Here is a 14314-nt window from a genome sequence, read left to right as displayed (position 1 = left end):
CTCTTTGGTACTCTGCCCTGCCAATCTTGGCCTCTCAGGGCGCCTTGCTCCATCATCTCAACTTAGGGATACGGTCAAGCTCTGCTTGAGTTCTCCCTCCCTGTGCTGTAGCCTAGAAACTCTCTCCAGGCAGTAAACTGAGGGAACCCAAGTTTGCTTCATGTTTCCCATTTCAGGGATCACGTCTCTCCCATCCTTTGCTTCTGATATATTTTGTCTGGTATTGTACTTGTTCAGGCAGGTTAGTCATCTTGGTCTGAAGGCTATGTGAGTGACTTTTAAAAAGTATGTTTGCATGCTAATTAAACAATTCAGGAGAGGAAAATTTGATAATGCAAGAGGTGAGGATTATTGGGATATGCCTTTGAGTAGGTGTGAGAGGGTGGCTTAGATCCAATGAAGATGCTAGCCTCAGGCAGAAGCACAGTTGATCCAAAGTTAAGAGGAAAGAGGCACTAAGATTAGCAAACCAAGATACGGACATTTTGTTTACTGTTTTCTAGATTTTTCTTTCTGTTTTAAACATGGTATAATAGGTATAGATGGGGATAGGTATATAGAGAATAATATAGGCGTAGAGAGAACATAAAAATGTTAATGGGCTGTTACTATGTGGACTCATGGGTGACTTTTGGGGTGATTTCTATTTATAAACTTTTCCTATTATATATTAGTTTATATATTAATAGTTATATTATAGCATTATATTTTTTAAGAATTTAAAGAAACGAGATAGCTAGACACTGCTTTGTTCTATTCTCAGCACCTACTCATTACACTCCTTTGCCCAAAACCTCTAATAGTTTCCCATCTCATTCAAAGTAAAAGTCATAGTCCTTACCAATGGCTAACCAGGTCTTCCATGATCTGGCCCTGCCCTCCACCCTTAACTCATTTCTCTGGCTTCATCCACTACTTTCCCCCTTTTCATTCTGCTCCAGCCACACTGGCCTTCTTGCTGTCTCTTGAACAAATCAGGCATTGCTCCTACATCAAGTTCTTCGCACTTGCTGTTCCCATGCCTAGAACATCTTTCCTCCAGAGTCTCGTGGACTTCCTTATACTCATTCGTATCTTTTCTCAAATTTCACTATCAGTGAAATCTTCCCTGGACAACCTATCTAAACTGCAATACTCTTCCTCCTTGATGTTTTGTGATCCTTTCTTTCCCAATATATTTTCTCTTTACCATTCATCACGTCGGACAATATGCTTTCCTTTTTTTCCACTGCCATCTATAGTTTCCAAAATCAATAGATGTAAACCCCAGAACACTCTTGGACCTGAGCAACTTCAAATCCACAGGCCTGAAAATTTAAAAAAGAGAACTCCAGAGAACCTTGTCGGGGGGGAGGCAGGGGAGTGGAGGCCATGGGGAGGAAGTCCAAGGGTCACATACAGGGGATGCTTCAGGGAAACACCCCAGGAGCAATGGTTGGAAGTGGGTACAGCATAGACTCAGCAGTGTAATCCCGTCTGAGTCCCAAGTTAATGAATCTGTAGGAAGGACAGAAGAGAAATGCCAAAGACCCGATTGTGTGAAGTTTTTCATCTACAGACAATGCCAACACCAATGTTCAGTTATTATCGGAATTTAAAGTACATGTGTGTGGTGTGTGGTGTAGAGTAACAAATGGCAGAGGTTGACACAGGCCAAATCATGGAACGCCATGCTAATTTTATTAACCTATGTAGTGCATTAAGTCTAGAATTTAAAATTACAAAGGTTTTCTAAAAATTGATATGAAAATACAAATAACCTATATTAATCAGGACAGAAATCCAATTCAATTATCTTAAACAAGAAAGGGACTTTATTGGCTCACAAAACGTTAAAGTCCAGAGGTAGGGCAGGCTTTAGGCACAGCTGGATCTAGGGCCTCCAGAAAATTGACATCAGAACTTAGTTCTCATTCCTTTCTGCTAGCCTCTGAGTTTCCCCTCAGACTCTCTCCACATGGTACAAATTTTCAGGCTTACACAGTCATTAGTTCATGAGATCTCTGTTGAGCGTTCTTTCCAAGAGTTCCAGCAGAAGTTCTGTTGAGGGCTTTCTTTAGCCTGGCTTGAGTTACATGCCCATTCTTTAATCACTGTGGCTAAGGAGCTGTGGGACTCAGGAGGGCCAGGCCTGGTTATGTACTCACCTAAGCCACAGGGAATGGGTTCCCCACAATAAATAAGGATTCTGTTATCACAAGATGGGGAAAGAGATGCTGAACAAAAACAACATATATCCACACATAACCCAACAGAAGAGCAGGTAAACGATACAAACAATCCATGATAAAACTATAAATGGCCAATAAATATATGTAATCAACCTCACCATTAACCAGGGAAATGCAAAATGATCCTCTTTTTTTTTTTTTTGCCCATCAGATGAAAATTATCAAGTGTAGGTAAGGCTATATGGGGAAATGAGCACTTTCTATACAGTTGGTGAAAATAGAAAGTTATGAGGGCCTTTGGGAAGGCTAAGGTGGGTCTACCAGAGCACACCCTTTGTCCCAACAATCTACCTTATACTCCATTCTAAAGACATATTCACACACGTGCACAAAGAGATATGAAAGAGATCTTTACTTCGGCAATGTAATAGCAAAAGAAAAAATAAGGGAATAGTTAAATAATGGTATTTTCATAGTATTGAATACTATTCAACCATTAAAGAAATTTAAAGACCTCAGGATCTGAGACAAAAAAAAAAAAAGCAAGCTGCAGAATACATATATATGATCCTATTTATGTAAAAACAGCATTTATATGTGTATATTCACATGGAAATTATGGAAAGGAGATCAGAAGAACGTATACTAAACTGTGGGCAGTGGAATGTGATAGGAAACGCTGCAGAAAAGGGTCTCTCTTCAGTCTTGTGTAAGAGGTAAGTACACTGAGATGGTAGTCATTTATACTTCCATAATTTAAAAAAAATGGGGAAATGCAATTCACAATAGGAAATGAAAATGGCCAATAAACATATGAAAAGATGTTCCTTCTTATTAACAAAGAAAAGAAAGATAAATTTTTGCCTATCAGAGTGGCAAAAATACTGAAGGATTCAGTGTTGGTTGGGAGTGTAGGCAAAGAGGCACTCTGACTACTGATGGAGTTGTAAAGTGGCACAATCTTTTTGATGGTATTTCTCAAAATGTTAAATGTGCATGTTTTCTGACCCAATAATTCCACTTCTAGCTATTTATCCCACAGAAATACCAACACAGGCAGCAAAATATATACGGATGTTAACTCTACCTTTACCTATAATAAAGAATCAGAAATAACCAATTACCTACCAATAAGGGTTGGCTAAATAAGTTACAGTGTATTGATGCAATGGATTAGTATGTAGCTATAAAAAAACAATGTCTACATCAAAGTGGGAGGGAGGAGGCAAGTCTCAGTGCAGTTCACGTAAAATAGGGGTATGTACCTACCACACTCATATGATCGCTGTGAGGATTAAGAGTTAATCCATGGTAAAGCACTTCCAACAATGCTTGTATACAGTGACAAGTGTCAGCTATTAACACATTTTTGCTTAATTATGTATATGTCTAAGTCTGGAAGAACAGCAAACCAAATAATTATTACTTCTGTGTGCAGACCATGAAAAGGAATGTCCTTTTTCATTTTACATTTCTGTACTGTAGAAAACTCAAACGAGCATGTTTTAATAACTTTTACATTTGTTAACCATAAGATAAAAGCATAAAATTTATCAATCAAGGTTTAATAGCCATCATTCATTGCATTGTGAAAAAATATACATCCCTGGAATTCACAGAACTAGATTTTGAGTTTTAGCTCTAATTGGCCACATGCAAGTCACACAATCTCTAAATCTTGCTTTCCTAGACTACAAATCTAAGTGAGATAGGTAAAGTGTCTAATCCAATGTCTGGCATGCAGATTACTTCAGTACATAGAACTCTCCCTTGAACTTACACAAATGTATTAGACATATTGCTAAATGATCACTGGGTGTGAATGTGGGGAGTTCAACCTCCAAGAAAACCAAAAGAAAATTTAGCAGTAATGAGCAAATAAATGCTCAGTGGCTACTGGGCAGGCATCAGCAGTCTGCATGCTGTTAACAATGACTGCTCATTTGATAACCCAACAGATGCCACTGCTTGGCAACTGCCAGATCACCACTTCATCAGAGGCTGGGCACCCCCCCAGAATCGCCAATATGATTATCTGTGTTAACGTATATGAATGTCTGGATGAAATCATAAAATCACCAAATAGTTATTTAAAATCAAATTGTCTAGCGGGAACTTAGACTAACCAGAGATGGCGAGTACACAGACCATCACTTCCTTTTCATGTGTATTGTCACACAGTTTTTTTGGGTCCAACCCATTTTCCCCAGAGCCTTGCCTTAGTTTCAGAATCCTTTCTAAACAACGTACAGGTATCGGAGATGGCAAGACAACCTCATATTTGCCAACTCAAATACTTTCTCTAAGCTCTCACATTATACCAAACATCTTTGGCATTTATGAAAAATGTACCACAGGGAAGCTTCTTTGTATATAGGAAAAATAAGATCTAAAAAAACCCATGAAATTCTAGCCACCAAGAGGTTATTCCCTTCTTACCTACTCTGATAAAAGAATTCTGTCATCCCAGCAGTATTCCAAATATGCCACCTCAAAACCTACTTGGAAAGAAGCCAGTTATAAATAAATAAATCAATCAACCCAAGACCGTTTTATCTTAGAGTGGAGGAATTTATAGCTTTATTGGACATTGACTTGTTTCCTCTCAGCCACAAAGAGAAGACCCAAACAAAAGTCCCTACATATTCTTGTATAACTTAAAATACATTATATCATTACTACATATTTATACTTCAATAAATCTTAATCTATAAAGCACATTTCTTATAATTGTTATCAGAAAATCTATAGACAAGCTCCATTCTGCCTCACTTCTCCACCAGCTGGCCTCGCATTAGTATGCTTTTTAACAGGCTCATGCAAATCTCACCTTCCATTTTTTAATCTGATCCAAGTACCAGATGTAACCAAAACCTCTGGAACTATGAAATATTTTTATTCACATGGGTCATTTTCCACACAATTATGCCCACTATAAAAAAGCCTTTTCTCATATCTATATTTTAACTTTCAGAGTTTTCCACTAAACAGAACCACAGTACTTGGGATTCTTAGACAAGGAGTATATGATCCTACTACTACAATGTGTATTATTTTTATACATTAAAAAAATGTGTTAAGACTTAAAATGAAAAAAAAAAAGTTCCACCAACTCTGACAGTTAAACTGGTTGTTATAACCTAGTTGTTTTTTTTTTTAAATAGAACCCATTCAACTTAACATGTAAGTATAACCTCAATGCTACTAGAGATTGATTAGTTTGTTTTTTTTTTTTATAAAAGACCCACAAACCTCCAAACTGTGATAGTTATCTCGGACTCACCTCTGAAGATTGCTGAAGAGCTGGCTAGCTCTTTGAGCTGAGTCTTCCTTTACCCAAATACAACACCCTGGTAAGACAACTATGGCTCTAGGAATCTCAGAGGTGGGGGAAGAGGCTAACTCACATGCAACAGCTTTGTACCAACCCCCAATGATTTACAGTGGAAGAAATACCTACCTAATTATGGCAGGGTTACAGTACCTAGCACAGTGCCTTGTCGGTAGAAAATTTAATAAATGCATGGCTGCTTTGTTAGCCTGGTGTTCAATCCTTTTGTACCAAAGGAGTAAAATCGCAAACCTGATACTCATTGCCCACCTGTCATGGATTTTTCTGTCCTTAAAAATGAAGGAAAAATAATAATGACTTAGATCTTCAAGTCTTTTGTTTTCTAAAAGCCAAGACAGACCATCACTCTTGTTTACATTTGCCCTTCAACACTGCCATTCACTACAAATCTTTCCCTAGTGTTATAATTTCTATCTTCATAGTTTTATAACTGTTTATTGTTTAGACTGTCCACTTTCTAATGATACATGAGAGGTCATTATTTTCATTAGTGGGATGCTTCCCAATTACAGGTAAGATGAGCTATTTTTGAGTTTTCCTGCAGGCAGGAAACTAACTACACCTAGATAAATTCTTGATATACTTCAATTCTTGGATCAAAATATTTGTCAATCTTCCCCAATCTAGGTGTCCCATTCACTTTTTGATGTTTCATCACCATCACTTCTTATCTGAGTTTTAAGGCTCATTTCACTTTGAGGTTTTTGGTCATCCTTTATCTTCTATTTTCTGAAATGCATATTCAAATTAGGTAAAAGAAAACTGGTAAATTTGGAAAAACTGGTTTCAGTTTTCAGATTTTACAATTCCTACATTGCTTTTCAATGTAGAAAGGAATGTGTCCTTGTAAAGAACATTTCAATGATCAACACAAATAACATATCTGTCTAAGAAGGAAAGTTTAACAAAGGGACAAAGAATCAGGTAGTTTATCATTTGGAAAAATAATAAGAATATAAACATCACATGGAAGATTTAGGCATTAACACCTGAATTAAGTTTAAAATTTCAGTTTCTAGGCAGGTATGACACCATTTCTTTCAAGATAAGATAATAATAGTGGGTGAAAATTTTCTACATTTCCCAGTGGATTTTCTAAGTCTATAGGAAAACTATTATGTATCATTTCATGTTTTTAATTTTGTCTTCATTTCAGAAGAAAAAGACCTGAGTGCTGATTTTTTTTTTTCATTTCTTAAACTTTCACAACATTGAGAAGTTTCTCTGCATTGTGTCTTCGTTGATGTCTAAATAGATTTGAGCTTTGACTATAGGATTTCCCACACTGAACGCATTCATAAGGTTTCTCCCCAGTATGGATTCTCTGATGATTAATAAGCCCAGAATTCTGGCTAAAGGCTTTTCCACATTCGAGACATTTGTAAGGTTTTTCTCCAGTATGGACTCTCTGGTGTTGCACAAGGATAGAACTCCTGCTGAATGCTTTCCCACACTCAACACATCCATAGGGTTTCTCCCCACTGTGGATTCTTTGATGAAGAATAAGGGCTGAGCCCTGACTGAAGTGTTTTCCACATTCATCGCATATATGTTGTTTCTTTCGGGAGGGATTTCTCTTTCTTTCAAACCTGCCCTTGGGAAAACAGGTTTCTCCGTATTTAAAAATTTGAGGAACACCTATATTGAGAGTGCCAGGAACTTCATGAGATTCTACTGCTGAAGGAATCTCCTGCTTTGGAGCTAGCGCTCCATTTTCAGTCCTAGCATCATCATCTGAAATAAACAGAAAATGTAAATATCACTCATTTCCTATCCTGAGAGGAAAGAAACTTGAAGAAAAATTTTTTTTAAAAATTAACTAAAAGTAAATAGCTTGCATATGTCTATAAACAGCACTATGAAAACTGATGATAAGGTTACCTACTCTCAAAAAAGAAAAAAAATGAAATGGCTGATTATGAGGTTAACGAAGTGAGAGCATGGGAACATGAGAAATTAAAAGGTTGTATCCTAATAAAAGTGGTAACATAAGGGAGTGGGTTATACAGTAGTAGTCAAAAACCAAAGGGCAGAAAAATGGCAGATTTTTTAGAGAGTCTAAGTTTGTTAGAGACAGTCAAAGTGATGCAGCTAGGTCTGGAGAAAAATAAAATAAAATTGGCCGTTATAAATCATTTTAATATTCTTTTGCTTTGAAAAAGGGAGAAATTATATCACGATACAATGTGTAAATAACCACCAATCTGTCAGAAAGTGACTATTTCTAAAATGAGCAGGACAAGGCAGGTCACAGCCAAGATCAGACTAAAAGGAGAATATAGGAGTCCTGACAAAAAGCTGAAGGTAAGCCGAGAGTGTCCTGTGTTAACTTGGGACATGACACTTACAAATTCAATGCACCTTTAATAACTGAAAGTTTTCCTTTAAAAGCAGCCTCATGTATTTGGTATTTGTCATGGTTTTTAGACGAGTTGTTACTTCCAGGCCTCAGTTAGATGTGTTCAGTGAAAGAACGGCCCAAATTACCAACATGAGGTACCATGACCCACCTGTAGGCAGGCAGTGATTATGAGCGAGTCTCATTTCAGACCTTCCTGAAACTTCAAGCCTTAAAGAATAAACACAGTTACTAAAGGGTGAACAGCACTGCTCAAAAAAGTTATAAACAGTGAGCAAATCTGTAACAAATGATTAAGAAAGGGACAGTCAGGAAAAAGGCTGACAAAGAGACGCTGAAGAGTTAGAGGGGATCAGTGAGGTCTGGAGACTTGAAGAACAGAGAAGTGAGTGTGAAGGTGACAAATGGCACACAAAGAATTGAGCTCCCAAGTGTGGTAGAGACCAGACTGCTAAAATGAGGCTACTTAAAAAGAGGCGAGAATTTTCCTAAAGTTCAGGCAGGGGAGAAGTTCCCAGGAAGATACCACCTCCAACAACCAAAGACAGTGGTTCTCAAACTTTATTGCACAAAAGAATGCCCCATAATTCAGAGGGGAAGCCTGCTCAGAGCTCATTACACTAGCATTACCTCCTCCAACTACTTCAAGGAATGATTCCCAAAGCAGTCTCAAACAAAATTTCATTTTAATTCATATAAATATGAAAAAGAAATGTAGCGGTTTTAGGAATATACGGGGTTGTATCAAAATAAGTAAGTATGTGGCATTAACTGCCAAGATACTGGGAAAGAACAGCCTTAGTGAATTATGAGCTTTCTACTTAATTTTTCTATACTTATATTTATTATAGCTAGGAGCCATATTTTTGCATAAATACTTATCTCAGTATCTATAAATACTTAAAAAAGGTGAAGAATTTTCTCTAAATATCATTTCTACAAAAGAAGCTTCTTAGGAAACAAAAATGACTTTAGGTAGGATGTTTGAAGAAAAAACACATACAAAAAGCTAAAAATTCAGAAAAGGCTTCAGTAATAAACTATAAACAAAAAAACTAGATTTGAAGAGGTATCAGGTAAGCTTATTGTACCAGGAACACTAGGCAAGAGACTAAAAGGATGTGAAACAGATGGCAAATAAGCAATACGGCAAGTGAAACAGAGCGACCCGGTCTACAGGTGGGCGCTGGCTCAGAGTAAGGCAAATGCCAGCCTGAAATGGATAGGCCTTCAAAGAAAGAAATAGAAGAAAAGGCTGATGATGTTAATGTTGAGGAATAAAAAGACCTGAGGTTAGCAAACCAACTGTTATTAGAAAAGAATCGAAACCCTACAGTGTGTCTATGTCTAAGCAATCAAGTTAAGGTGATTATCCCCCCCCTTCCTCACAGTAAAAATAAGCAAAGAGTTCCGGACAAAAGGTCCACACCCTCTTTCATCCTCCGGCCCACATGGGGTCCTCACCACAGTGCCTTAGGGAATGGAGCTCCCAGGATGCCCACTTGAGCTGGTTTTCCACTGCATCGAGCTCAGAACTTGGTAATCCCTGAGCTTCTTCTTGAGATACCATCTCCTCTACTAACACTTCCCGTTTTCGTCTTCGAAGAGAAACCTGGAAATGAAAGGGTTTGGTTCAGTTGAGAAGGAACGTGATGAGAATCAAACCTAAACGCACACAAAAGAAACCATACAAAACATACGCTGCAGAGGCCTAGATGGCAAACAAGCATAGATAATGCGGGGAGGAGCGACACAGAAACATAATTTTAACTTAGTTGAGTGGAATTAATTCAGCAGCTGCGCCTACTGCCATGCCAATGCTCCTGACCCAGGAACGTGACGCAGCAGGCTTACCGGCTGTCCAGGGTCGTCCAGTTCACTCTCTAAATCCTCCAGCACCGTCACTGCCTCCTCTCCATTCTCTGGATGATGCTCTCGAACCCAAGTCTGTAGCTCCTTGGGTAGGATGGCAACAAACTGCTCCAGTACTACCAGCTCCAAGATTTGTTCTTTTGTGTGTGTCTCTGGCCTGAGCCATAGACGGCAAAGTTCCCGAAGCTGGCTCACAGCTTCACGGGGCCCAGGTGAATCCTGGTATCCAAACTGCCTGAAACGCTGCCGGAAAACCTCCGGGTCAGGGAGATGGTTCCAGGGGATACTTGATCCCTCTTCGCCATCAGGATCCTCCTCCAATTTCACTCTCAGAATTTTTTCCTCTTCATCTGGAGTTGGGATGATAAGTATTGAATCCTCTTCCACTGACTGTGCAGACATCCTGATTTATAATACTTCAAGAAAAGACAATCAAGGTAGGATACAGGCCTCAGGGAAATACCCCGTTTTCTTCACAGGCACTCCTGAGGCACAAGAAATGAAAAATATATAAATGACCAAATATTCTAAGAATTTGGACACATACCGATTAAAGGAAATAAAAATGAATTCTTTTACTAGGTTAAAAATTCCAGTCAATAACCTAAAACCAGAAGTTGGCAAACTACAGCTCATGGCCAAATCTAGCCTGGTGCCCATTTTTGTACAGTGCTTGTACTAAGAAGAGTTTTCACATTTTGACATGGTTGAAAGAAATCAAAAGAACACTCCATGACATGTGAAAATGATACGAAATTAAGTTGTCTCCATAAATTTTATTTGTTCACGCTACAATAGCAGAATTGAGTAGTTGCAATAGACACTATAGGGCATGAAAAACCTAGTATTTACTCTGGCCCTTTAGAGAAAAAGTTTGCCTATCTGTGACCTACAAAACCTATTTCAACAATCAAAAGAATCCAAGTAAGCACCAGACCACTTCAGTGTTATTTAAATGCATCTGACCCTTGAATACATTATTTGCAATTCATAACTGGTGTTCCCTGACACACTTAGGTCACCTCAAAAGCAGGGACTGCTTTTTCATTATCCGCTTAAAAAATTTCTTTTGACAAATGTTTTTTAAGGGCTAAGAAATATTTTCAAAATGTTTAAGAACTCCCTGGAGTTAAAATATACGTGAAAACAACATTCACTTGCTCAGTAACAGATACATAATGTTGACAAAAATTAACCACCATGTGCCATAAAACTTAAGTATTATTCAGTCACCCACCAAGCCGTAAGTACCTTTACATTTGTAATGACAGGCATTAATCACAGTAAAATTCTTCAAAGAAAAGGCACTCTCATAACACCGTAACTTCGTGCAGTGGTGCAGACTCTTGTCCTTACACTGGGTGACTCACAGGCTCCCTGGCTTCTACCTTCAGGGAAACCTTGTACTATTTCTGATCCTTTCCTTAGTATTTGCACAGTCATGCCCATGCCATTGTTTACAATACCCATTAGGAATGAGCCATGCAGCTACTCAATATACCTATTCAGGACCCGGAATGTGAAAGCCAGAAATTTCCAAACAACTTCCCGTAACCCCATGAGACTAGGAATCGGAAAATATCTTATCAGGTAATATATATACAGGTGTAATTAAATACTCTGGAGTGTGGCGGCCCTACAAACACGTAGGTTTGGCCTACAGATTCGTTTGTTCCTATTCCAAGACCCTACCTTATCGACGGCTCAAACAGTCTACAGAAAATAAATTTCTCTTCCTTTTACGTTCTCATACAGCACCCTGCCCGTGGGACGTGAGGAGGTGCGGGGAGAGCAGCCTCGCTGTCCCGACGGCGCGTGGGCGGGGAGCCCAGTTCCCCACTCACTCCTGCAGACTGCCGCTGCGAACCCCGCCCCCACCGCAGCGATTCCAGCCTTCTTCCCCGCACTCGCGGCGGCGGCTTTCGTTAGACCAAAAGCCACCCTGCCACAACAGCGTCGAAGCCACGGTACTTCCGCCCGCGTCCGGCTGAACTACAAGTCCCGGCAGGCCCCGCGCGAGGTCCGCCCACTCCCACCTCCGCCCGAAAAGAATCCCAGAACTCTCCGCGAGATGCCAGGGCCTCGAAATAGAACAAAACCGCCCGATGGGGGAGGGGAAGGCAAGGGTCGCGGAGGACACAAGGGATGGAGGAGTCTCCGAAGGTGCTGAAAGCCGAATCTGGCTTTCCGTCTTCCCTTCGCCGTCCCCCAACTGCCGGGCATGGAGACCGCGGCCTGCCCCCCCGCGCCTCCCGGGAAGCCGAGAAAGGTCTCCGCCAGGCTTCTTCGCTGACTCTTGCTAAAGCGGTCCGCAGCCCGTAGCCCAGAGTCTCCCTCACGCACTTCCCCCCACTCTCGCGCAAACCTCGGGCTCGGGGACCGCAGCCGCTTCGCTGTGCACGGCGGACGCACAAACGCCACTCACGAGCGGTTTCCCAGCAGCCCCCGGCGCAGACTGCTTCCGGTCTGCGGGCCCCAGGAGGCGGGGGGAGGCGAAGCACCGCGTTACCATGGAGATGCGCTCCGGGCGGGGGGAAGGGCTGTCCAACGACAATGACTGCTTTGAGGCTATGCTTGGCCTCGCGCCTCTTTCCTCCGGATAGCCCAGCCTTCTGTGTTCCGCTTAGAAGACAAGGAAAAGAAAGAATTCAGCCACTAAGATAGTCTTACGGTTTCATCAGCCTTTTCGCATGCATTATCTCATGTGATCCTCACAGTAATCCTCTGACAGAAGTAACAAAAGCTAATATTTATGAATGCTAACTACATCGTACCAGGCACAGTCACCATGCTTTACATGTATTGTAATTTAATTTTCACAACCCTAAGATGGTAAGAACTTTTATTACCCCATTTCACAGCTGAGATAATCGCGGCACAAGTAAATAGCTTGCCCAGAGCTCATAACTAGTAAGTGGGAAGCAAGATTTAAAACCAAGGCATGACTCTAACCTTTGCCTCCCACTTGCTGTGCTATAGAGCTTTAGTATGACCAATTTATGTGTCAGGGAAACAAAATGAGACTCTTAACCAAGAGCTTTGGCAATGATCGCACATTGAATTTGCAGAATGCGTGGTCACCTTCTGACTTCAGGCTTGACATTTTATACTACAAAACAGCTGCCAAAGTGATCGTTTAAAAACATAAATCAGATCATTTCATCCCCTATTTAAAGGCCTTCAGTGGATCCCTACTGCCTTAATTATGACATAAAAACTCCTGACGTTTGTCTGTAAGGCCTCCTGTAATCTGTTCCTTGCCCCCAATCCCATCTCCACCCCACCCCACTCCCCAGCTCTTAGGCTCATTGTGACCCAGGATCCTCAGCCTCCCTGACCACCTTTCCTCCCAGAAGCCTTCCCACTCTCAAGCACTGGGTAGAAGTGAGCCCACTTATTCATTTCTCTGTTTTTTGTTTTCTTTTGTTTTTCTCCATAAGTCCCCTAAGGGCAGGGACCTTGCCTGTCTTGTTCACCACCGTATCCCCACCTAGTAGTCCCAGGATGCTGACTGCCTGGTACATAGAGAACCCAATAAATATTTATTGAATAAATGAATGAAGCATGGGCTGCTCAGATTGCTGCCTTTGCTAGATCACATGTCAGGCCTCAGAAACCACACAAAAGAGCCCTGTTGTTTAAGTTCTGTGTTAGAAGTGCAGGTCCAGCCTTCCAGAAGCATTCCAAGATCCTCAGGCTTCAGCTTTCTGCCTCCTTCAGGAAAGTGTCCTTTGCAAAGAGCCCTCAAGTCTCTGCTGGATTCATGAATGAGAGAGCAAGTGAGTTAGAAGCTGATGGTATAGCATTACTCTACTCTCTGACTAGAGCTTTGCCTCCCCAGAACCCCTGCGACTTCTGATGCCTCTTCTCTCTTCATTTAGGAGGTTTCCGAAATCCAGACTTTTTTCTCTCCTGCTTGCCTACTGCCACCAACCTACCCGGCTGCTCTTCCCAACCTTTCTCTCTTCTGTGACTCTAAAAGCTAGCTCAAGGCATTTTTGTTTTGCTTTAAGAGTTCTTTTTTTTACATCTAATTAATGTTGGAAAACTAAAAGGATACACATCAAACAGAAATACTTGGGGAGATTAAAAATGTTGCAAAATTTTACAAAACCTTTTGCCTGGGATTTGTTCTATCATTCCTAATTCTGAGAGAATAAATGGTAACCACGATGAAGTTTTCATCTCTAATTTACTCGTTTGAGGGCAGGGACTACCAACCCCGGTTTTGAAACACCATCCTTCTGAGCCCCACTATGTGAGCTCTTTCCTGAATGGTGGACCCTGTTGCTATCTTAAAGATCTAGTCTTAAAGATCTAGGACTTCCCTGATGGCGCAGTTGTTAAGAATCCGTCTGCCAGTGCAGGGGACACGGGTTCAAGCCCTGGTTTAGGAAGATCCCACATGCCACAGAGCAACTGAACCCGTGCACCACGACTACTGAGCCTGTGCTCTAGAGCCCTAGGGCCACAACTACTGAAGCCCGCGCACCTAGAGCCCGTGCTCCACAAGAGAAGCCACCACTCTCCACAACTAGAGAAAAGACCATGCGCAGCAAC

General features: G+C 40.8%; 1 protein-coding gene across 1 annotated transcript; it reads right to left on the bottom strand.

The window, feature by feature from the left end:
* Window positions 1-6655: 6655 nt before the first annotated feature.
* Window positions 6656-12205, bottom strand: ZNF24 (zinc finger protein 24). Its single transcript, XM_082853387.1, has 4 exons — window positions 12120-12205; window positions 9737-10239; window positions 9347-9494; window positions 6656-7257 (listed from the first exon to the last, which is right to left on the bottom strand). The coding sequence occupies exons 2-4, from the start codon at window positions 10154-10156 to the stop codon at window positions 6719-6721; spliced, it is 1107 nt and encodes a 368-aa protein (XP_082709513.1). The 5' UTR covers window positions 10157-10239; window positions 12120-12205; the 3' UTR covers window positions 6656-6718.
* Between the last annotated feature and the right edge of the window lie 2109 nt (window positions 12206-14314).

The sequence above is a fragment of the Leucopleurus acutus genome (genome assembly GCF_964270905.1).
Source record: "Leucopleurus acutus genome assembly, chromosome: 13".
Lineage (NCBI taxonomy): Eukaryota > Metazoa > Chordata > Mammalia > Artiodactyla > Delphinidae > Leucopleurus > Leucopleurus acutus.
This window is presented reverse-complemented; position numbering and strand designations above follow the sequence as displayed.